At 35.6% G+C, this 26,922-nt stretch overlaps 1 protein-coding gene across 2 annotated transcripts in view; it reads left to right on the forward strand.

Annotated features, from left to right (window-relative positions):
- DYNC2H1 (dynein cytoplasmic 2 heavy chain 1) overlaps positions 1–26,922 on the forward strand; it is a 357,072-nt gene that overhangs the window by 271,487 nt on the left and 58,663 nt on the right. For both annotated transcript variants that reach the window (XM_025357391.1, XM_025357392.1), the window contains one exon: positions 10,339–10,548. In XM_025357391.1, coding sequence (XP_025213176.1) covers positions 10,339–10,548 — 210 coding nt within the window. The remainder of the gene's footprint in view (positions 1–10,338; positions 10,549–26,922) is intronic.

The raw sequence follows: 26,922 nt of genomic DNA on the forward strand, positions 1-26,922 counted from the left end.
CCACACCCGGCTAATTTTTGTATTTTTAGTAGAGATGGTGTTTCATCATCTTGGCCAAGCTGGTCTTGAACCTCGTGATCCACCCACCTCGGCCTCCCAAAGTGTTGGGATTACAGGCATGAGCCACCGTGCCCAATCTTTTATTAATTTAGACGTTCAGGCTTGAAGATTAAGACTGTGTCTTTAAATTTGTAGTGATATTAGTGACTATATTTTTTGGTAAAATATATATTTAAATATATAACTTTTAACATGACTTTGTGTTAATGGTTAACTCATTATTGTGTAAACTGTTCAAATACACAATTTAACATCTTCTTTTTGTGTAATTTTTCCTGGTATTCTGAAAAATTCAGTAAGTTTGAAAACAATCATTTGAAAAGCAAAATACTGAAAAGTATAACACCCAAAGAATCTAATCTTCTTTAGTATTCTCCATGTATGCTTTTGAAAGGTCAGTTCTTGCTTTAAAATTTTTATTACATACCAGCTACCACCCAGCAATTTTTAATACCTGGTTGATGGTGATATCTATTGAGAATTACTGACATTCTAACCAATTTACATCTACTTTATATAGCTTCAGAACTCCCATTAATTCTCATTTAAATTACCCATATAAGAGGTGCACATAAAACAATCTCTTTTGGGCTGGTAGAATTTGTTGAGAGAAAAATAGGTGATAGACTTTTTTCTGAACAAGAGTTGAACCAGTAACATATTTTTGTCCAGAATATTCCCTAGATTTATGTATCTGCCAAATTAAACTTGTAGATTTGGAATAGCTTAATTTCTAAAGAATATGCTGAAGTTAAATCAAATTAAGAAAGTAAAAATAGTACCTTCTTCTGTTGTCGAACTAAAAATAGCTTTAAAATTGATAATTTCTTCCTCTCAGAGTCTTGTACAATTTTCTTTACTATTAATCAAGGTCAGTCATAAAATGATTGCTATATACTATTTTTTAAAACTTTGTGGTAGGATACTTAATTGTAATACATACCTTTGTTGGATGAAAGCATTTCTCAGTTGTGCTTAGAGCTTTCTTTTTGCTAACACTTCTGAAACTCCACAAACAAATTCACTGTTTTGTATGTCCCAGGTGAAAGAGTTCCCTTTGAATTTAGTTCTTAGTAAAACTTTATCTATGCCCCTCCTCCTAAACTGATATGTTTCATTCCTTTTGATAATAAAAATTATGTCATTTACTTACAGAGTTTCAGTCAACAAAGTAGAACAAATACTAGGTATTTTAATGGATAATTTAATATAGAGAATTGGTAACATATTGGAGAGCTCGAAAAGCAAAAAGGGAAGAGTAGAATAACTGAGATATTTGCAGGAAGCAGCTACCTCACCTAGAGCTATAGGAACAAAGGGAATCAAAGAGTCTGAGGTAATCTGAATGTAGAATTGGAGAAAGACCCCTCGGAGCCAGACTTAGACCTCTGAGGAAAGAGTGCTGCTATTCAGAAGTACTGATGTGTTTAAGGGGGGATCCTTTGACTGATGCTGAGGGTGCCAAAATAAGCTGGACACTGGAGCCAGCTGCTGTTGTTGGAAGGATACTGAAAAGAATCTCAAGTGAACAGGAAGAAGGAAGTTTCTTTTCCTCTATTCCAGCTTCCCATTCTTCTGTAGAAATCCAATTGGCAGAACCTAACAGGATATCATCTGTAAAGGAGAACTTCCGTTTGCAGTTAGCCCCAGCTTCACAAACATATATGCTATGCTGAGAGACAATACCTCCTACATAATAGAATATGCCTTTTCATTTTCACATCCTTTAATTTTATTGGGTTTTTTCTCAATGTTTTGCTTCTTGATTTGGGTGGCTAGTTTGGTCATTCTTTCTCCTTTTAAAAATATTTTTTTTTTTTTTTTTTTTTGAGACGGAGTCTTACTTTGTCTCCCAGGCTAGAGTGCAGTGGCGCAATCTTCACTCACTGCAAGCTCCGCCTCCCGGGTTCACACCATTCTCCTGCCTCAGCCTTCCAAGTAGCTGGGACGACAGACGCCCGCCACTACGCCCAGCTAATTTTTTTTGTATTTTTAGTAGAGATGGGGTTTCACCGTATTAGCCAGGACGGTCTTGATCTCTTGACCTCGTGATCCGCCCGCCTCAGGCTCCCAACGTGCTGGGATTACAGGCGCGAGCCACTGCACCCGGCCTCTCCTTTCAAAAATCTTAATGAAAGCACTGAAGGCTATGTTACTGAGCACTATTTTAACTATAACCCACAGCTTGATAGGTATGTTTTCATTATTGTTCAGTTTTAAATATTTTCTAAATTTCATTGTAACTTCATCTTCTGTGCTCCATTTTTTTACTCATTCTTTATCTTGATTACCTTTTATGTATAGATTTCTATTATGTATAACTACATTATGACTAGAGAATATGGTCTTATGACAGTAATCTTTTGAAATTTGTTGGGATTTGTTTTATGGCTCACTATGCAATAACATTTTGTTATGTTTGAAAAGAATGAATATTCTGCTATTGTTGACTGCTGTCCTCCCATTTTATCCTTTAGTGTAAAATATTTTAATTCAAAGCTTATACTATTACACATACACAAAATGGTATTTTGTTCATTTGTTTTATACAGGTTCGGAATGTTGTCTCTTCTTGATATATTGAACATTTATCATCGTACAGTGATTCTCTTTAGTGCTTATGTTTTTCCTGTTTTTCTGATATTGATAAATGTATATCAATTTTCTTCTGTTTTTTTTTTTTGCTAGATATATCCTAATTTATACTTTTAATGTTAACTTTCTCAAGTTCTTACGGGTGCCTCTTATAAAGAGCCTATAGCTGGATTATGCCTGATCTATAACTGTAATATTTAGTCTATTTACATTAATTTGGATTAATTATACATTTTATATTTTTTCTACTTTTTTTTTTTAACTCCTTATCTTCCTTTGGACTGATTATTTTCTAATGTTTCTTTTTCCTAGTTTACAACTTATATGCATTTTTTACTTTTTAGTTGGTATTCTATATATTGTTTGTACATACATAGTTTATCAAAGTTAAACTCAGTGTATTTGCGTAATTCCCAGAGAGTTCAAGAAGCTTAGTATATTGTACTCAATTCCCACTTTATATGCAGTTATAATTTTATATTTTAGTCCCTCTTTCTTGTTGTTGTTGTCATCATGTACATAATGCTTATTTGGTGTTGTCGTCATGTACATAATGCTTATTTGGATTTGCCCCATGTTTATCACTTGTGTTGTTCTTTATTTCTTCCTGCATCTCAGGCATTCTGTTTGGTTTCATTTTGCATCCGCTTGTAGTGTAGAAAGTATCTTTTGATTGTAAACTCTTGAGTTCTTATTTATCTGAAAATGCCTTTAATTTGCCCTCTCTCTTAAAGGGTATGTTATTCTGTATTAACATCTAATGTCTCATTATACTGAAGGGAGAGTTGAGGTAGAATTCTATCTTTTCTGGTTTCTGTTGTTGAGAAGTCAATTTTTGCTTCTTTGATCTATCTTTTCTTGCTGCTTTTAAGATCTCTTTACTTTGATTTTTGGCAGTTATACTTTGTTGAGATTGAGTATGGAATTGTGTTCTTTTTCTCTTTAATTTCTTTTTTTAAAAGAATTTGTAAGATTTAATGGGCTTTTTGAATTTTTATTGATGGTGTTGATCAGTACTATCAACGTCTGAGTTATTCTTTAAATTTTGACTGCTTCACTATCTCTCTTCTCTGGAACTCTGAATGGATATATATTAGACCTTTTTCTCTCTGTTCATCATGTGTCTTATTTCTCATATTTCCCATCTTTTTTTTTTTTTTTTACATGATACATTCTGAATTAATTCTACAAAACTGTCTTCCAGTTCACTCATTGTTTTTTCAGCTGAATCTGATCTGTCAAAATGTTACATTCTTAGTGTTTCTGTGTAAAAAATCCCAGTCTTATGACTCTTCATCTACCATAGAATTAAATTTGTGGCCATTTGCGTGGTTTATTGGTCTGATCAGAAAGGAGAATACAGCTATAGCATTAGCGTCCATGCCTCAGATCTTTCAGAATACTCATGTGTTAGTCCATTTGCACGCCACTGATAACAACACACCGGGACTGGGCAATTTACAAAAGAAAGAGGTTTAAGGGACTTACCGTTCCACATGGCTGGGGAGGCCTCACAATCATGGCGGAAGGCAAGGAGGAGTAAGTCACTTCTCACGTGGATGCGGGCAGGCAAAGAGAGATAGCTTGTGCAGGGGAACTCCTTTTTATAAGACCATCAGATTTCGTGAGACTTATTCACTATCACGAGTACAGCATGGGGAAAACCTACCCCCATTATTCAATTACCTCCCACTGGGTCCCTCCCACAACACGTGGGAATTCAAGATGAGATTTGGGTGGGGACACAGCCAAACCATATCAACTCCCCTTCTCTTTCAGCATTGGCTTTAGTTCATCTACTAATTTCCTGCGTTTTTGCCTTTTATTTCAGCTCTTCAACACTTCTGATTTAAACAATTTGTTGGGTATTTATTATATACTTTCCCTGGTTGAATTCTGATTGCTCATTTAAATAACATATCTTTAGGCCGGGCGCGGTGGCTCAAGCCTGTAATCCCAGCACTTTGGGAGGCCGAGACGGGCGGACCACGAAGTCAGGAGATCGAGACCATCCTGGCTAACACGGTGAAACCCCGTCTGTACTAAAAATACGAAAAAACAAAACAAAACAAAACAAAAAAAAAACTAGCCGGGCGAGGTGGCGGGCGCCTGTAGTCCCAGCTACTCGGGAGGCTGAGGCAGGAGAATGGCGTAAACCCGGGAGGCGGAGCTTGCAGTGAGCTGAGATCCGGCCACTGCACTCCAGCCTGGGTGACAGAGCGAGACTCCGTCTCTAAGTAAATAAATAAATAAATAAATAAATAAAATATCTTTAATTGCAACTAAAACATGACTGTTTGGGTTTTATTTGATCCACTTGATAATCTGGTATGAAAAGGAATGTGCATCTCCGAATCTGTAGGTTCCACATCTGCAAATTCAACTAACCACAGATGGAAAATATTCTGAAATAAAAAACACAATACAGTATAACTACTTACATAATGCTTACTTACATTGTATTGGGTGTTATAAGTAACGCAGAGATTATTTAAAGTATACAGGATTATGTGTGCAGTTTATGTGCAAATACTACCCCATTTTATATAAAGGATTTGAGCATCCATGGATTTTGGTATTGAGGGAAGCTCAATACCAAGAGGAGGATAGGGAAGGGAATAAAAAAGGAAAGAAAATAGCATTATGAGTTTGGTGAGTTTAAAGAGTTGAAAGATTATAGAATTTCTGGCCACCCATTTTACAGGATAGCCATCTGCCTTACTGTACCAAAAGCCAGTTATTAGTGGACAAACAGAGCTAATACAAAGGAGCTTTTGTGTGAAATAAGGTCGGTGGAAAAGTAATTGCGACGTGGATACTCTGTGCTATGGGAGGAGGGGGAAATCCAATCCCCTGAGGTATGACTATAGTTGTTACTAGGTATAAAAGGTTTAGAAATCTAAGCTCTGTCCGCTAATAACTGGCTTTTGGTATAGTAAGGCAGCCAGCTATCCTATGAAATGGGTGGCCAGAAATTCTATAATCTTTCAACTCATTGAACTCACCAAACTCGTAATGCTATTTTCTTTCCTTTTTTATTCCCTTCCCTACCCTCCTCTTTCCACAGTTTTGCCAGAAATCTACTTGTGGATTTAATTTAATGCAGATATGTACATAATGTACAGATATGCAGATATGGGCATAATTTAATGCAGATATGTAATATTTTGACCTGATTGTAGATGCTTGGGAAAGTTGTCTGTTGAACTTGCATTAATCAGGTAAGATATTTTATATTGCAAGTAATTGGAAAACTCAGCTCAAACTGACTTATGTGAAAAATGGAAATTTGTGGTGTACATGACTGAAAAGGTGTTAAAATGGTTTTTTTCATAGCTTATTTCAAGGAACTTGAATGTCATGAGGACACAGTGATTTCTATATACATATATATTTCTTACTATGTATTATATATATCCTCATATATAATATATATTCTGAAAGATCTGATGAGCTGAAATATATACATATGTATGATCATGTATATTACATGTGATCATTGTATCACTGATATACATATATATCATGTATATTTATATATATGTACAAGTTTGTTCTGTGTGTTGGCACCATTTTTCATACAGCCTTTCTTTATTACCACAGAATTACTGCAGCTATTCTGTAACTTATGATCCCTCAGGTTCAAGTCTAGTAGAAAGAAACAGTTACCTATTTTTCAGAATACCCAGCAGAATTCTTACCACATTTCATTGTCTCTGTTTGGTCATGCTACCGTCCCTGAACCAGTCACTGTGGTCAGGAGAATGGAACACTCTCATTAGTTAAGCCCCAATTCAAGTTACAAATTAATTTGTGGAACTGAGTTGAATCAACTCTTCCGGAACTATGTGGACTACGATTTGGGAAAGGCTTCTGCCCAGATGTTAGGAAATGATTATCTAAAGAGGAATGAAGGGTTACTGGAGGGCAAAGGTAGAATTTCCATTACATGGAAGTGAAGGTATTTCTCCCTTTTCTATAACCCTTACAGAGCCACTCCAACTTTGTTTTTACTTCTAATTGCCTTTTTTGCTTTTTAAAATGACTGTTCATCAAGTCTTTTGTTATCTTTATCTTCCTTATCATAGAAAACATACATTGAACCAAGACATGATCATATTATCTGGAAAAAAATACCTTTGTCCATTTGTTGATTACTGTTTTATAAGCTATGGATAAATACACACAGCAGAGGCTACATTTTATATCTTACGAATTTCATTGAGTCACTCTGATGTTATCTAGACTCTATATCAATCCCTATAACACCTTGCCCAAGCGATAATCTAGTTGAGAGGTTGACAAACTGCAGCTCAGGAATAGGCCAAATCCAGCCTGCTGCTAGTTTTTGTAAATACAGTTCTATTAAAACCCAGTTGTGCCTATTTGTTTGTATTGTCTGTGACTATTTTCATCCTACAACAGCAGAATTGAGTCCTTGCAACAGAGACCTTATGGCCCACAAAGCCTGACATGTTTACTGTCTGGACTTTTACAGAAAAACGTGCTAAACTCTTGTCTAGCCGTTGCTTGAGCGTACTCTGGTGAAAAAAATTCTTTCTGAGAGAGAATCATTTCTAAAAGCTCAATTATCAACAAACAAAAATAATACTACTCTCACGTGTCATCCATTCACTTAGGTCTAAAATAGTATCCCACCTAGGAAATTATTTCAGTTAAAACACAAACAACCTGGTTTCACACCTAAATTGTACCAAATTAGACACATTTTTCTTGCCTAAAAGATTTTCCTTAAGAGTTAAGTTTTAAAATATTGATAACCTGTATACACACACACACCATGGAGTACCACTCAGCCATAAAAAAGAATGAAATTATGTCTTCTGTAACAATGTGGATGGAGCTGGAGGCCATTATGCTCAGTGAAATAACTCAGAAACAAAGTCAAATATCACATGCTCTGACTTATAAATGGGAGCTAAACAATGGGTACCCACGGACATACAAAGTGGAATAATAGATATGGGGCACTGTAAAAGGTGGGAGGTGGGTAAGGGTTGAAAAAATACCTGAATAGTGAACATTGTACTTCATAGGTGATGAGTACTTTGAAAGCGTGGACTTCACCACTATGCATTATATACATGTAAGAAACCTGCACTTGTATCCTCTAAATCAATAAAAATAGAGAAAGAGACAGAATGAGAAAGAAAGGCAGACAGAAAGGAATTAAGAAAAGCAAACCTTATTCCCTCCTAGCAGCTCCATGATCAGATAATGATTTTGTCTGTATACACTGAGCTTTTTAAGGACAAGATGAACTTTAAAATGTCGGAAGCAAGCCTTCAAAAACATACAATTCAATCAATTGTACTTACTCATGAACAAAATCCCTAGTAATCAATTGAGTAAACATATGGCTGTCACTTGCTAGTTTCATCAAAAAGCATACTGCATAGTTGTTGTAACATTCTCATTTTGTGATTGTTAGCTGTATTTGAATTATAAATATTGAGTTTATTTTCCAGACTACGTAACATACAATTTAACATGTTGCTACTGCATAAATATGCTCCATTCATCTTTTGAGAATGCTTAAAGCAGCTGTATTTATTTTTAGAATTATTTTCAGCTTGGATATTGTGGGGATTGCTAAATGAACCTTTTAAAAATTTAGGCTGGACATGGTGGCTCATGCCTGTAATCCTAGCATTTTGGGAGGTCAAGACAGGTTGATCACTTGAGTGCCGGAGTTTGAGACCAGCCTGGGCAACATGGCAAAACCCTGTCTCTACAAAAAAATACAAAAATTAGCTGGGTGTGGTGACGGGTGCCTGTATTCCTAGCTACTCAGGAGGCTGAGGTGGGAGGATCACCTGAGTCCAGGAGGTCGAGGCTGCAGTGAGCCACTCCAGCCTTGGTGACAGAGTAAGACCCTCTCAAAAAAAAGTAAATAAATAAAAAATAAAATGTTTAATACATTTAGCTACCTATTTTCTCAGATTGTAGATAAATGGAATCTTGCTTTAGTGATCTAAGTTTGAGTGTTTTTGTTCTATTAAGTGACAGTGCAAACAGTGCTATCAACCTAATAAAATGGATTAAAATCCACAAAATATACTTTGAAACAAACTAAATTAGTACTTGTTAATCTTGCTTAGTATATGATTGATAAATATTTAAATACCACATATTATTTACTTCTAGGAACCCTGTTTTAATATAAAGGATTACAGAAGGTCTATAACTCAAATTTTATTTGAATTTTATTACTTAGTTGATTTAGGATGGAGATGTGCTAAATATTACTTATTGCATGCTCTGACAAGTAGTTAATTCTAATTAATTTTTTATAATATTAGACTTTTTTCCCCCTCTGGATTCAGTATGTGTGTATCTCAAAAATGATTTCAGAGTATTAATAATGTAAATATAGCAGTGATAGGAATAAAAATGTCAATATTTAAGCTCATAGGCTGAATCTGCGTTTAGGAATGATTTTATGCTAATAAGATTTACTTAATGTTGATTTATTTAATGGCAATAACTATGGTAGGTTAAATTACTTATTATGCTACGTAGATGAAAAAGCAACAGTGCCACCATAGACTCATCAATGTGGCAACTAGCAGAATGAGGAGAAGGGATCCTTAATGAAGATTGTAAGCAGATACATAGAGAAAATTAAGATAATGAGTAGTAGGTAAGAGAATAGCACTTTCCACAATTATTTCTTGGCAGCTCTTTGACACTTTTAGGATATTTTTGAAAGTGATCTTTTTCTTTTAATTATTGAAAGTGATTTTTTTCTCTTAATCACATAAGCTATTTTGAAACAAATGGGATTCCTTCAGTTTTTCTTAAGAAACCCCAGAACTGTCATATATCACAGTCTCTGTTAAAGTATATATATATGGAAATAAATACAAAGATATAATGTTCACTGATCTTGAGCACAAGATTTTGTTTTTGGTTTTACTCTGGTTTGGTGTTGTAATTTTCAAATTGAAATAAATGCCCATTTACATTTTATTTTAAAACCGTGATCTCTTCTGCTCTCTTTGTAGTGGTTGAGTAGTATTGCAGCTGTTCTGATCTCTTCGCATTGACTTACAGGATGCCATTTTTTCTATTTTCTTTTCTTACCATACTATTACTTAATGTGGTTTCCCTTTCACTATTCCTAATTCTTATTTCCCACATTTCTTTTTCTTTTTTGAGATAGAGTCTCACTCTGTCGTCCAGGCTGAAGTGCAGTGGCATGATCTTGGCTCACTGCAATCTCCCTCTCCTGGGTTCCAGCAATTCTCCTGCCTCAGCCTCTTGAGTAGCTGTGGTTACAGGTGCACACCACCATATTCGGCTAATTTTTTTTTTTTTTTTTTTTTGTATTTTTAGTAGAGGCGGGGTTTCACCATGTTGACCAGGCTGGTCTCAAATTCCTTACCTTAAATGCTGCACCTGCGTCGGCCCCCTCAAAGTGCTGGGATTGCAGACGGGAGCCACCGTGCCTGGTCCACACACCACTTTAAATGTTGATGAACTCCAGAATTCTCTTCCTGTGTATTTGCTGTTAATACATTTGACCATTTATAAAATAAAAGCATTTCAAAACAATTTTTAAAACAGAATAGAACAAAAGGTTTAAATAAGTTTCAAAGCGTTTTATATATCAGTGATCTATGTTACTATGCAGTAAATATTATAACATTTTTCTTTTAGAATTCAAACCTGATACATCAGAAAGTGCCTCCTCCTAATGATCGACAAGGATCTCCAATATTGTCATTCATCATTCTTGAACAATTTAATGCTATTCGTTTAGTACAAAGTGTTCACCAGTCTCTTGCTGCTCTCAGCAAAGTCATCAGAGGAACTACTTTATTGAGTTCAGAAGTACAAAAATTGGCAAGTGCTTTATTAAACCAAAAGGTAAGTGAGTACTAACTGTATGTATTTTTATTTCATTTTTATAAGTGACTCCTCCATCACACATATATTTGTTAGGAATATATAGTTAATAGTAGCAGAAGACCCAAGTCACACTGGCTTAAGCCATATAAAAATTAATTGGCTGATGTAACTGAAGAATCCAGTGGTATCTAGCATTATGCAGCTTATGTAAGAACTTAAATTGTCATTAGGGTGTCAGCTTACGTAGTTGACTAGTAGCTATCTAGTGTTGTATATATAATGAAATCTATGTTGATTTCACTTTGGGGCAGGTCCCCTATACATGAGCTTGAGTTTTATATTCTGAGCTCCAAGTCCAACAGAAAGAACACCTGTTTTCTAGTAATGCACACAAAAATCTTAGGATTTGCTTTGATTAAAACCAGTTGGCTCATGTGTCATGCCTATTCCCATACTAGTTCAGTGGGCAGTGTATGCAAAGCTCTCACTGACCACAGCTTCCACCAAATGCCTCTTCTTAGAGCTGGGGATGGATTTATCTTTGCCTGTAACCCATATACTGAGAGTAGGAAAACGATGGTTACCAGTGAAAAGTCTAGATACTTTTAGAAGAAAGGGAAATCAACACTTCTTGTGCTGAAAAATTGGACCTTTTTAAGTGATAGTAAAATCCATGTATTTTATAGCTATTTGATAGAAACAAAAATATGGGATGTTCTGCATAGATTTATTTTAGCTGTTTGGAGAATAGAAACTTTGCAGAAGTTGGTATCTGGAAAATACTTCACTGGAGTACTATAGGAATTAAGTTTTCTTCCCCCCCCCCCCCTTGCTGTTTATACTCAATATAGGCAATCCTCTGATAGTCAACCTAAAAGTCCTCTCTGTTTATATTCTGTTTGAATATAAAATAATAGCCTTCCTGGAACTTCCTACATTCATATATATAGTAACATTAAAATATCCAGTGCTTTTCTACATATAAAGAAAGGTCTACTCTGGCATCCTTACCTTCTTTTTTACCTTGAAAAATAATCTGTTTTGCATTGCTTTTTCTTTGCGCATAGATCACCATTTCTGTTACTCAACTGTGATTATGAAAATACTATCGTTTTGATTTGTACCACAGATTATAACTAATTTGTTTTTAATTTGGGGTAGATATATTGTCAGTCATGGAAGATTCTTGGCACAGTGAAGGAACCAGTTGGAAAGGATTCTAAACTTTCTAAGAACTTTACTTAATTAACTCATTTAATCACCACAATAACATTCTGAGTGACATACTATTATCTCTATTTTACTGTGATGAATTTGAGGCAGTGGGGTGTTACATAACCAGAGTCACACAGCAAAGAGTTCCAGAATCACGATTTGAATCTGGGTATGTCCTGTTGTGATAATAAATGTAAATGCTTCAAATTTATATATCAAAATATAAATGCCCTTGAGAGTAAATTTCTTTATCCAACTATATGCTGTAGAGAACAAAATGTATCAGTAAGACAAATTACTGTTGAATTAGAAGAGAAAATAATAACATAGGAAGATGACATGTAGAAGAGAACAGTAAGTCTAGTAGGACTGGTACACAATGAAGTATAATTAGGATTGTATTAGATTTTGAGGTCTTTAAAGCCAAAGAAAGGAACTTGGATTAAATGCTGTAGGCAATAATTATATTTATATGTAGAAATAATATAGCAAAATGGCTAAGAATGTGGCCTCTGGATTATGTCTGCCTGTTTGAGTTCTATTCTACCACATAGCAACTGTGTAACCTTGGGTAGGTTAATTAAGCATCTCTAAACTTCGCTTTTCTCATTGTAAAATGAGGGTAATAATGGTACCTCATTATCATGAGGTACATCATGGGATTATTACAAGAATTAAAACATCAGTAAAGTGCTTGGCACATAGCAAGCACCCTACAAATGTTGTTCTTGTTATTGTTATTTTAGGATAATTTTACTATGAAAAGCTCTTCAAGTATTTATCTGGTATCATTGTGCAAAATAAGTTTATAGAAATAGGAATACCATGTAGGTTACTGTAATTCTCATCTCAGGAAGAGGTAGTTAAGTTAGGGCCTGGAATAAGATATTTCAAGATGGTTCTATGTGATATTAATAAAAAATGTAAGAGGTAATTGGTAACCCATCAGAGATAGTGAAGAGGTAAGAGGTGCCCCATCAGAGATAGTGAAGGAGGTTTCAAAATATTCTGAGATTTATAGGAGGGTGAAGTAAATACCTGAAGTAATTGTGATGGATAATGCTTGAATTATCTGTTTTTAACTACCTTCTGTTAGGCTGTGGTGAGCTCAAGTAATTGAAACTCCTGATGCAACTAATACAGATGTATTCAGGAGGGGTACTTCTAAGGGGTTGAGGGGAAAAATGCCTGTTGAGGGTCAGTGTCCCCCTAATTCTGGTATAGGAGCTAGACTAGAGTGGTAAAATGTCCAGAAGAAACCAGCACAGAATACTTCTGAGATAATAAATGGGATTATTCCATATCAGAGGCCTTTTTGGACAATGGTTGTATGGTGGCCTTGAAATGTACTTTCTTGGATAATATCACATCATCAGTGGTATATAGTTAGTGTATTGGATAATAGGCCTAGGGTTAAAAGAGTTGTAGAGTTGAAGTGAAATCACATGTCCAGGCCAGATGTTATTAGAAGAGCTGAGAGAGCCCCTGTTAATGGTCAGGGGCTGGGGTTGACTATATGGTGCGCATGTGTTTGGTGGGTCATTATGTATTGTCATGTAGATAGAGGCTTAAGGGCTAGGGCGAATTCGAGAATGGTTAGTAGGATTAAAATAATGAAAGCAATTGAAGCTGTGGGAAGACTAATAGTTGATAGTACTAGTGTGGCTCCTCCGATTAAGTATATTAGTAGGTGGCCGGCTGTAATGTTGGCTGTTAATCGTTCAACTAGTGCTATCAGTTGGATGAACAGGCTAATAATCTCAATGATTACAATAAAGGAATAAGTGGTATGGGTCTGCCTTGTGGTAAAAAGTGGGCTAAGGAGATTTTCTCTTTTAAACCAGAAGCCTGTAATGACTGTGCCTGCTCATAAGGGGACTGCTATACCTAAATTTATTGATAATTGGGTAATTGGTGTAAATGAATGGGGTAGAAGCCCAAGGAGATTGGTCAAGGCAATGAAGAAAACTAGGGATATCAGTATTAGGGATCAGGTTTGTCCTTTAATGTTATGAGCAATTATTATTTGTTTTAGTACAAGTTGAACTATTCATTGTTGACTGGAGATCAGTCAATTACTAATTAGATGATTGGAGGTTAGATAGTACGGTGGGAAATAAAATGGTTAATACTACTGTGGGTAGACCTAGAAATGTCAGGGTAATAAAAGAGGTGAATAAATTTTCATTCATTTTAATTCTCAAGAGGTTAAATGTTCTTGCATTTTGATTATTTTTTGTGTAGGGGGTGTGTAATAAATGAGAATAAAGTTATGATTAGTGACAAGATAACAATAGATCATGTGGAAATAATCTAGTCGAGGCATTCACTGCAGAGAGGTGCAGACCTCTCAATCTTTAACTTAAAAGGTTAAAGCTAAGTAGCTTTACAGTGATATTATAGTGTGGTTGTGGATCAGGTTTCAAAATTTTTTAAGGGAATTGATTCTAGCATTATAGGTATAAAACTGTGGTTAGACCCACAAATTTTTGAGCACTGTCCATAGTAGAGGCCTGGTCGTGTAGCAGTCAAGGTAGTTTAAGCGTTCAGGAATTGCATCTCTGTTGATGCCTGAGGGAATAGTTCATGAGTGTAAGATGTCTTTTGATAAGACTAATATACAGATGGGTATCTCTATTGGGAGAACTGTTAGGTTATCAACTTCAAGGAGTTAAAAATCTCCTGGCTTTAAGTCTGCTGTTGGGGTTACATAAGAATCAAAGCCTAACTCTTCATATTCTGTACACTCATAGCTTCAGTATCAGTGGTGACCAATTGTTTTGATGGTAATAGAAGGGTTGTGAACCTCATCTGTTTTATATAGAATATGTAGGGATGGAAGGGCAATTAAAATTAAGATAATGGCAGGTAAGATAGTTCAGACAGTCTCGATTTCTTGGGCATCTATGGTGTTAGTGTGAATTGATTTTGTTGTATTAGGGAAATAATATATAGGACCAGAGAACTAATTAGGAAAATAATTATAAGAGTGTGGTCATGGAAAGTGAGTAATGCTTCCATAATAGTAGCTCCATAATAGTAGCGCCTTGAAGGCCTAACTAAACTGTCATAATGGATGAGCCATTATGACATACAGGGTTTGACCTATAAATTTGACAAAGTTATCTAATGATTTTACTAATATCTTATCAAGAAAGCCATAGAGGTTATGGGATTGGCTAGAAACCAGTTTCTGGAGGTTTGATTCCTTCCTTTTTTGCTTAGGTTTTCACATAGGTTGGTTCTTCGAATGTGTGGTAAGGTGGTGGACAGCCGTAAAGTCACTCTAAATTAGTAGATGACTGTTCAGTTGTTAGAACTTTTCATTTTGAAGCAAAGGCTTCTCAGCTCATAAAAATTATTAGTATAACCGCTGTTAGTGAGATAAATGAGCCTACTGATGAGATAATATTTCATGTGATATACGCATCGGGATAATCGGAGTAATGTTGGAGCATACCGGATAGGCTGAGGAAGTGCTCTGGGGAAAAAGTTAAATTAACACCTATAAATATAATGGTGAAGTGGATTTTAGCCTAAGTCTGATTAATTGTATAACCTGAAAATAAGGGGAATCAGTGGACAAAGCACTGTATCATGGTGAATACTGCTCCTATTGATAGGACGTAGTAGAAACGGGCTACAACATAATGTGTGTCATGTAAGATAATGTATAGTGATGAATTAGCTAGTACAATGTCGGTTAGACCTCCTACTGTGAATAGGAAAATGAATCCTAGGGCTCAGAATATTGCGGGAGATCATTTGATGTTACCGCCGTGCACTGTAGCTAATCAGCTAAAGACCTTGACGCCAGTAGGGATAGCAATAATTATAGTAGTGGCAGTGAAGTATGTCCGTGTGTCTACGTCTGTTCCTACTGTAAATACATGGTGAGCTCATACGATAATCCCTAGGAAGCCAATTGATGTTATAGCTCATACTATGTCCCCATATACCCAAATGGTACCCTTTTTTTCAGAATAATGTTACGATATGGGCGATTATTCCAAAGCCTGGTAGAATAAGGATATAGACTTCAGGGTGACCAAAGAATCAGAATAAATGTTGATACAAGATAGGGTTGCCTCCCCCAATAGAATCAAAAAAAGTAGTATAAGGTTACAGTCAGTGAATAATATGGTAAGGCCGGCAGCTAGAACTGGGAGAGAAAGGAGGAGAAGGACTGCTGTAATGATGACTGATCAGACGAAAAGGGATATTTGATATTGGGATAAGGCTGGGGGTTTTATATTAAATTGTGGTAATACAGTTAGTGGCTCCTAAAATAGAATAAACACCAGCCAAGTGGAGTGAGAAGATGGTTAGACCTACAGAGGTTCCTGCATGAGTTAGGTTCGCTGCTAAAGGGGGATAAACGCGTTCTAGCGCCAGCTTCTACCATTGAGGATGCAAGCAGGAAAGGGGAGGAGAAGTCAGAAGTTCATATTATTTATCCAGGGAAATGCTATGTTCGGTGTCCCAATTATCAGAGGGAATAGTCAGTTACCAAAACCCCCAATTATGATTGCTATGACCATAAAGAAGATTAATACAAATGCGTGGGTTGTAACAATAACGTTATAAATCTGATAATTTCCTAGCAGAGTTCCTGGTTGGCCTAATTCTGCTCTAATTAGGAGGCTTAAGGCAGTGCCCACTATTCCCACTCATGCACCAAATAACAGATATAGTGTTCTGATGTCTTTGTGGTTAGTTGAAAACAATCAATGATTGATAAACATAAGTGAAAAAAAGGTAAAATGGCTGAGTAAGCATTAGACTATAAATCTAAACACAGAGGTCAAGGCCTCTTTTTACCAGCCCTGAGGTGATTTCTTATGTTGAGTTGCAAATTCAAAGGAGCAGCTTCAATCCTGCCGGGGCTTCTCCTGCCTTTCCCCCACAATGGCAGGAGAAGTAGATTGAAGTCAGTTGATTAGGGTGTTTAGCTGTTAACTAAATTGGTGGCTTGAATTCCACCAATCTAGCAAGAGCTTAGCTTAATTAAAGTGATTGATTTGCATTCAACTGATGCAGAATAGTCTTGCAGTCCTTAGATCTGTTACAGAAATTAAGTGTAATTTACTTACTAAGGGCTTTGAAGGTTCTTGGTCTTATTTAACCTAAATTTCTAAGTTATGATTAGTATTATTGGAGAGATGGGTAAAAGGAAGATAGAAGACATAAGTGAGAGGAGGAGTAGTATGAGTTTTGTGCTTTCGAATTGTCATTTTATTTTCATATTATATGTGGGGAATATTATTACTGAGATAGAATAAATTAGGCATATATAAAAGTATAGGTAGAGTAGGGTTATGGAGGAGCTATAATAGTTGGGGTAATAAGACAATTGTTTTTTGTAAATTCTCGAATGATGGCTCATTTGGGCAGAAATCCTGTTAGTGGAGGTAAACCTCCTAGGGATAATAGAATTAGTGGGATTATAGGTGTTAACCATGTTAGCTTCAGGCATGAGATAGTGACAGGGTTGTAGTGCTTATGCTCAGGTTGAGTGAGTGCTAGGAATGCCGTGATTGTTAAAATAAATAATCAGGTTAAGAATAGTAATGCTTGGGTTATAAATTAGTACTGCTATTATTCAACCTATATGACTAATTGAGGAGTAGGCTAGGATTTTGCACAATTGTGTTTGATTAAGTCCCCCTCAACTGCCCACCATAATGGATAAAATTGTGATAGAATATTTGTGTTTATTGATGGGAAAATTTGAAATATAATTAAGATAGGGGCTAGTTTTTGTCATATGAGGAGAAGTATGCCAGACATTAGAGAGGTTCCTTGAGTCACTTTTGGGACTCAGAAATGAAGAGGGCTCTTTCTAGTTTTATTACTAGGGCTGTTATTAAGGATGAAAATTGATTAATAGTATTTATTGTCCATGTCCAGAGTACAGGTTATTGGAAAGGATACCTGTCATACGAATTATAGATGGCAGTTGCTTGTGTAAGGAAATATTTGGTGGCTGCTTCTGCAGGGTGGGGATTTATTTTTTTCAATTAAGATTGGAGTAAGAGCTAATATGTTTATTTCTAGGCCTGTCCAGATGAGAAATTAGTGTGAGCCTAGTATTGTGATAAGAGTTCCTGTGAAAATACTTAAAGAAATAATAAGTTGGGCTAGTGGATTAATTAGTACGAGAAGGATATAACCAACAGTTTCGGGGTGTGGGCCCGCTAGCTTATTTAGCTGACCTTACTTTAGGACGTGGCATAATAAGTAGCACGGAGAATTTTGGATTCTCAGGGGTAGGTTCAATTCTTATATTTCTAGAAATAAGAGGATTTAAACCTCTATTGTTTATCAAAGTAATTCTTTTATCAGACATCTATGTTTGGGATAGAATGCTGGAAATTAGAATAGGCATTGAGATATATGCAGAATGCTAGTGTAAGTGGTAGAAAATTTTTTCATGGAGGATATATGAGTTGGTCGTAGCAGAAACGGGGGTATGCTGTTCGAATTCATAAAAACAGAGTAGTTAAAAGGAGTGTCTTTAGATAATGAAATTTGTGATATAGAGTTCTGGTGAATGTATGCTGTGTAGTGCTCTTAGAAATTATGATAATATTCATATATTATGCTATGAAGAAGAGGGCAAATGAACCTGCAGCATATTCGATGTTGAAGCGTGAGGCTCTGATTCTTCTTCTGTTAGCTCAAAAGGAGCCCAGTTAGTTTCTGCTAGTGTGGAGATAAATCAGATTATGGCTAGGGGCCATCGTGGTAGGAATAGTCAGAAGAATTCTTGCGTTGTGATGAGTGCGTGTAAGTAAAATGAGCCACTTATCACAACTGATAATGGGATAATGGCTAGGGTGACTTCATATGAAATTTGTCTGGGCTACAGCTTGTAATGTGCTGATTAGTACATAATTTGAATTAGATGCTCATACTGATCATAGAATACATGGCTAGGCTTGATGTGGCTAGTATAAATAGGAGGCCTTTATTAAAATTAATTAGAGGATCTGCTATAGGGAGGTAAGTTCACAAGAGGAGAGCGATAGAAAGGGCCAGGGTTGGAGCAATAATATAAAGGGTGACAGTAGATGCTGAGGGTCATAAGGGTTCTGTGGGGAAAAGTTTTATTGCGTCAGCAAATGGTTGAAGCAGTCCATAGGGGCCTACAATGTTAGGTCCTTTGCATAGTTGTATATAGCCTAAGATTTTTCATTCAATGAATGTAAGCAATGCTATAGCAATTGTAGTGGGAATAATAAGTAGGAGGTGGTTAATTATAGGCATATTGTTAAGAAGAGGAGTTGAACCTCTGATTTATAAAGTTTTAAGTTTTATGCAATTGCCGGGCTCTGCCATCTTAAACCCTGTTCTCAGGTCAGATGTGTGATGATTTGTTAGATTGAGATAGTATCATCTGTGAGGTGAGGGTGCTTTATGAAGTGGGCCCTATTTCTCTTGTCCTTTCGTACTAGGAGAAATATTAAATAGCTAGAAACCGACCTGTATTATTCCAGTCTGAACTCAGATCACGTAGACTTTATTGTTGAACAAACGAACTCTTAATAGCAGCTACACCATTAGGATAGCCTGATCCAGCATCAAGGTTGTAATCCCTATTGTCAATGTGGACTCTAGAATAGAATTGCGCTGTTATCCCTAGGGCAACTTATTCCATTGATTAAATTATTGGGTCAATATATGTTGACTTGCTTAGACTAGTGCAGTCTTAGTTTAGGTTGTTCAGAGGTTGAATTATGCTCCGAGACCCCAGCCAAAAATTTTAATGCAGTGGTATGGGTTAGGGCGAGTTTCTATTTGCATTAATGAAATAAAGCTCCATAGGGTCTTTTCATTTTATTTGTTTGTATCCCACCGAATAATTTCACTGATTTAAAGTAAGAGACAGCTGAAGCTTTGTGTGGCCATTTATACAAGTTCCTATTTAGGAAACAAGTGATTATGCTACCTTTGCACAGTCAGGACACCATGGCCGTTGAACATATATCACTGGGCAGGTAGTGCCTCTAGTACTGGTAATGCTAGAGGTGATGTTTTTGGTAAACAGGCAGAGTAAGATTGGCTGAGTTCCTTTTACTTTTTGTAAACTTTCCTTCGAGAATACCTGTGTTGGATTAGCAGTATAAATAATAGGGTCCTTATTATATCACTTATTAATATTAGGCTGTTAACTGTCAGTGAGTTCTTTCGGTCTGATGTAAGCTTATGCAATAGAGAATATCTTCATGTTACTTATATTAACATTATTGCTTCTGTTAAGTAATAGATTAAGTCTAATGTAATATTGGGATTCAGTAGAGTGGTTAGGATTTAAAATAGTTAGATGTTGAGCTTGAACGCTTTCTTAATTGGTGGCTGCTTTGGGGCCAACAATGGTGGTAATAATTTTTACTCTCTGGAGGAAGGTTATTTCCTAGGGTATAAAGATCTGTCCCTCTTTAGACTAGCAGTTAAACTTACAGGAGGACTAAGTAGTTCTGTGGGTAAGTAGACGGCTATGCTTGATGTGGCTAGTATAAATAGGAGACCTTTATTAAAATTAGAGGATCTGCTATGGGAGTTGTCTAAGATTCTATCTTGGACAACCAGCTATCACCAGGCTCAGTAGGTTTGTCACTGCTACTCATGAATCTTCCCACTATTTTGCCACATAGGTGAGTATGCTCTTCCGCTGTTCTTGGGTAGCTCATCTGGTTTTGGGGGCTTGACTATGGGTCTCTCTGTAAAGTTATTTCTAGTTATTACATTATGCAGAAGTTATAAGGGTTTGTCTTTGCTTTTTATGCCGGATTCAGTTCTTTCATCTTTCCCTTATGGTACTATGTCTATTGTGCCAGGATGAAATTTGCGTCACCTATACTTTTACATAAGATAAATGGTTTAAGATTATTTGATGACATCTTTAGTGAGGTTTGGGGTGAGATTTGGCTCAAAGTGATCAGGTCGTAATGAAATCTTCTGGGTATAAGCCAGATACTTTGGATTAAGCTGTACGTTGGTTTGTCCAAGTGCACTTTCCAGTATGCTTACCACGTTATGACTTATCTCCTCTATACATGTGTAGAGAGTTTTTAGTACTAGGGATTTCTAGAATAGTATTTGAAAAGGTGACAGGCAGTGTGTGTGTGCTTCATGGCCTTATTCAACCAAGCACTCTACTCTTGGTTTACTGCTAAATCCTCCTTGAGTCTTTAGATTTCATAAAATTTTTTGTGAGATTTTCTGGGTATAGAAAATGTAGCCCATTTCTTGCCACCTCATGAGCTACACCTTGACCTAACGTTTTTATGTGTATTACTTGTACTTACTCTATAACCTTTTTAGGTTTGCTAAGATGGTGGTATATACGCTGGGGGCATGAGGTGGTGAGGTAGATTGGGGTTTATCGATTATAGAACAGGCTCCTCTAGAGGGACATAAAGCACCACCAAGTCCTTTGAGTTTTAAGCTATTGCTTGTAGTATTCTGGTTAATGGTTTTGTTAATGTAACTATTACAGTTTAGGGCTAAGCATAGTGGGGTATCTAATCCCAGTTTGGATCTTAGCTGTCGTGTCTTCAGGATATTAAAGCTACTTTCGTAGTATATTTTATTTCAGCCTAAGTATTTTACAACTTAAATGGAGTTTAGCTTTATTGAGGGCAGATCTTAAACACTCTTTACGCCGAGTTCTATTGGCTTGGGTCAATGGTATGGCCACGGTGGCTAGCCCGAAATTGACCAACCCTATATATCAGTATAGCTTAAACTTTTGTTTATTACTAAATATTTATCATTGCTGTTTCCCGTGGGGGTGTGGTTGAGCAAACTATTTTGAGCTGCATTTGTGCATGCTTGATACTTGCTCCTTTTGATCTGGGTAATATAGAGGGCATTTTTCACTGGGGGTGGGGATGCTTGCATGTGTAATCTTACTAAGAGCCAATGGAAAGACCAGGATCAAATCTATCTGTTTATAGGGTTGTGTAATCCCATCTAGACATTTTCAGTGTCTTGCTGTAAATAATTAAGCTACATTAACTGCATAAATCCTTGAGTATAAAGTTAGAATACAAGGAAAGAAGAAATAAGTATACATAGTCATTTACAGTTCTAGAAATCCAGTGGTTTAAAGTTGAGTTGGCAGAGGTTTAGTTGGGGGTTACTCATAATTAGGGTGTAATTGATTTAGGCTATGATATATAGGGTAGCACTTTCAGAAGGGTATATTCAAGGTATCATATCAGTATTAGGGTGGGAAATTAGTTGTGCTTATTGTATAAAATGGAGGCTTAGTTTAGTAGGGTTTTACGATTGTTAGGAAAATTACATCAATCGAGGGATAGCTGTTGAGGTACTTGTGATTAAAATATGATTTCTGGGCAAATTTGGTTTCTTGTTTTGTTTCTGCTATTAATTATCTCACTGACTTGTGGCATAAACACTTGAAAAACAAGGATAATTTAAGTCATTTTCTATGATTATAATATGTGGCTTAGATTATGTTGAAAGATAAAGAACAATAAGGGCTTAATTATATGAAACAATTCTTTCATTAAAGACCAAAATATTTTAGAAAGGGGTCATAAATTTTTAATTTTTATATTTTTTTCTTTGAACCAAGATCTAAAAGTATTTCATTATCTCACATAGCAACAAAACTGGATGGCTTATTTCTTAAAGTGTATTTATGTAAGATGCAGATAATTTTAATATGTAAAGTATCCTATATTATACTTTGAATTGAGAAATGCAACCTCAGAAAATATCACTACTTGTGAAATATTTGTATTATTTGTATGAAAATGAATTTGTTAAAATTCTTTCAAAGAATGAAAAATGTGTTTTACAAAGCATGTTTAAATTCTGTCACAGATGGTATTCTTAGAAATAGTTTAGGCTATTTGATGAAATTCAAATGAGACTAGTCTGAATTTCACTAAGATCAGATCAGTAAAACACTTTCTGACATCTACTTTCTAATGAGTTTTAACAAAAACTGATAATTCAGTACTACTCCATTTATTTCAAAATAAAAGTTAATTTTTTTATTACATTTGAATGTGACAAGTTATGTATGATGCCATATGATTTAATGTGCTTTAGGAAAGAGTTCAGTACTTGACATTTTCTTTACTATGTGTGACATGATTGGAGTAGGAAATTTCCTAGAGAGAATAATGACTTATTTCTTTGATAACTTATGATTATCAGCTAAAACTTTTCTTTTAAATACACAATATTTATAATTTGTTAAACAATATTGTAAAATAGTTATCTTCTACATGTTAGAACATAAGCTTTAAAACATAATTTAAAATATATGGCAAAAATTGCAAAGGTTCAAATGCCAAATTGCTTTATCTTGCTGAATAATCACTGAGAATGTACCATTTTAGTAGAAATTAATAGGTTGTATTGATTAATTGAACCCCTTTTAAAGCCAACATGTCTATTGGTTATACATTTCTATGTATTCTAACATGCAAGTTGGTAACACTAAATGGCTTTTTAATTTTTTAAACCAGGGAGTCCCTCAATAATATAGCAAAAATGTGCTAGTGGATCCTGTGTCTTTTGATAATTTTCAAAACTGTTTAATCATTTTGAAATCATTTTTTGATCACTGACCACCTTAAAAATTGAAGCGAAGAATGTAGTTTCTTAAAATATGTTCATACATATACAGACAGAACTTTATGATATAATTTTGAGATTTATAAAATTAAGATCTTCTTTGCTAGCCTGGTTATTCCTTTCACTTTCACTCCTTTCTCTACCATGGCCCTCTTTATAGGAGTGGTTCTCCAAGTATGGTCTCCAGACCAGTATCATTAGCATCACATGAGAACTTGGCAGAAATATGAATTCTTGTACCACCCCCAACCTACTCCAGGCTACTGAATCAGAAATTCTCAGTGTGTTTCCTTGCAATCTGTTTTATGAAGCCCTTGAGATGCGTGCCAACTTTGGGGAAATACTGTAGTCAGAATTCACGTCAAAGAAGGCAATACCTGCTATGTCACCTTTCCATCTGTCTCCACTCCACGTTGTAAACATTTATGACTATGTCCACCATTGATCTTTATAAAGTGGTTGGGGACCTTATTTTTTGTTAAAGCCTCTTTTTATTGTTTATCTACTTGCATGCAAATTAGTTCTTAGGAAAGTTCTACTCCAACTATTTTGACAAATAATTGTAAACGTTGAATAATTTGTATATTTTTCATTTAAGGTAACACCTCATATTTTAAAATGTAATGTTTATATTAAATAACACTTTACTATTTATACAGAACTTTTGTAGCCCTTATGAAATTTGCTATTCTCATCCTCCTTTTACTTAGGAAGACTATGAAGGAGTTACATCCTGGTAAAGCATTAAAGCCCATACTGTAATTCTAATGTTGTGATTCCTAGATCAGCTTTCCACTTTATTGTTCATTAAACATTTTGTTAGATCAAGCAGCTAAATTACAGTGTTTGTTATAAGATGCAGTTATCAGCTTTGTTTGAACTGAACTCCATATACTCATCTTCAAATACTGCGATGGAACTCTGCCTACCCCCTCTTCCATAGCTTTACTTAGCAACATTTTATTATATATACTTATAATGTAAATCAATTTTTATTGATTTAAGAAAAAAAGGGGCCTGCATATAACAAGAATCTCTAATCTTTTGATATTTTCCTTTAGTATCCCTAACTTAATACTGTCATCATCCCAAGATAATAGAATATACTTTCTCTTTTTCAGCAAGACATTTTAACTTCCAGAGTTTGTCCTTTTTCATTCATTTAGCAAATGAAAACAGAAGTACTTTATTTTAAGGACTTTATGCCATGCTAAAGTTTTATCATTATTATTCGAAGGTAAACTGTGGTAAGTTAAAGTTGTGTACATAAGTCATAACACAATGATAAAAATGAAAGTACCAAAGAATTATGCATAATGAGCCAAAATAGGACATAAGATGGAAACATAACCTTTATCAATTAATACAAAAGTGAGATCAGGAAATAAAAAGTCAGAAATTACAAGTATCAGGAATTAGACGGAACATCAATACAGTTCCTATAGACATTAAGGGAATGTTACTAATAATTTTATGCCTACAAATTCAACAACTTAGGTGAAATGTACAAATTCCTTGAAAGAAATTCACCACTGCCGGGCGCGGTGGCTCACGCATGTAATCCTAGCACTTTGGGAGGCCGAGATGGGTGGATCACCTGAGGTCAGGAGTTCAAGAGCAACATGGCCAACATGGTGAAATCCCATCTCTACTAAAAATACAAAAATTAGCTGGGCATGGTGGTGCACACTTGTAATCTCAGCTACTCGGGAGGCTAAGGCAGAAGAACTGTTTGAACCCAGGAGGCGGAGATTGCAGTGAGCCAAGATTCTGCCACTGCACTATAGCCTGGGAGGCAGAGCAAGACTCCATCTCAAAAAAGAAAAAAAAGGAAATTAACCACCAAAGCAAGTTCAAGAAGAAATGCATACGCTTAACAGCCTATATCAAAGAAGCTGAATTTTTTAAAACCTCACAATGAGAGCTTCTAGAATTCACTGGTAAAATCTAACTAATATTTAAGGAAGACATACTGCCAACTTTGTGCAAGCTCTTCCACAAAATAGAAGAGATGGGATTCTATTCCTAACTTTTCTGAGACCAGCATTGCCTGATATCAAAACCTAACAAAGGATACAAAGTTTGACACGCAAGATGAATAAGTTCTACTGTACAACATAGAACTTAGAGTTAACAATACCGTATTGTATACTTAAACGTTACAAAAGTAACTTACAAACATTGTTGTTACAACAAAGGAAAAGATTATTTGACACCCTCACATCACAATTAAAACAACTAGAGAAGCAAGAGCAAACAAATTTAAAAGCTAGCAGAAGACAAGAAATAACTAAGATCAGACCAGAAGTGAAGGAGATACGGACATGAAAAACCCTTCAAAAAACGTTTCAAAAAATCAATGAATACAGGAGCTGGTTTTTTTTAGAGACTAAAAAATAGACCATTAGCTAGACTAAAAGAAGAAAAGAGAGAAGAATCAAATAGATAAAACAAAAAATGATAAAGGGGATATCACCACTGATCCCACAGAAATACAAACTACCATCAGAGAATACTATAAATACCTCTATGCAAATAAACTAGAAAATCTAGAAGAAATTGATAAATACTTGGACACATACACCCTCCCAAGACTAAACCAGGAAGAAGTAGAATCCCTGATTAGACCAATAACGAGTTCTGAAAATGAGGCAGTAATTAATAGCCTACCAACCAAAAAAAGCCCAGGACCAGATGGATTCACAGTGAATTCTACAAGAGTTACAAAGAAAAGCTATTACCATTCCTTCTGAAACTATTCCAAACAATAGAAAAAGAGGGACTCCTCCCTAACTCATTTTATGAGGCCAGCATCATCCTGATACCAAAGCGTGGCAGAGACACACACACAAAAAATTTCAGGCCAGTATCCCTGATGAACATCAATGCAAAAATTCTCAACAAAATACTGGTAATCCAAATCAAGCAGCACATTAAAAACCATGATGAATTTGGCTTCATCCCTGGGATGCAAGGCTGGTTCAACATATGTAAACCAATAAATATAATCCATCACATAAACAGAAGCAATGACAAAAAACACATGATTATCTCAATAGATGCAGAAAAGGCCTTTGACAAAATTCAACACCCTTCATGCTAAAAACTCTCAATAAACTAGGTATTGATGGAACATCTCAAAATAATAAGAGCTATTTACAGCAAACCCATAGCCAATATCATACTGAATGAGCAAAAACTAGAAGCATTCCCTTTGAAAACTGGCACAAGACAAGGATGCCCTCTCTCACAACTCCTATTCAACATAGTATCAGAAGTTCTGGCCAGTGCAAAGATGCAAGAGAAAGAAATAAAGGATCTTCAGCTAGGAATGGAGGAAGTCAAATTGTCTCTGTTTGCAGACAACATGGTTTTGGAAAAGCCCATTGTCTCAGCCCAAAAACTCCTTAAACTAATAAGCAACTTCAGCAAAATCTCAGGATATAAAACTGTGTGCAAAAATCACAAGCATTCCTATACATCAATAATAGAAAAGCAAAGAGCCAAATCATGAGTGAACTCCCATTCACAACTGCTAGAAAGGGAATAAAATACCTA

Source organism: Theropithecus gelada, chromosome 14 (assembly GCF_003255815.1).
Source record: "Theropithecus gelada isolate Dixy chromosome 14, Tgel_1.0, whole genome shotgun sequence".
Classification (NCBI taxonomy): domain Eukaryota; kingdom Metazoa; phylum Chordata; class Mammalia; order Primates; family Cercopithecidae; genus Theropithecus; species Theropithecus gelada.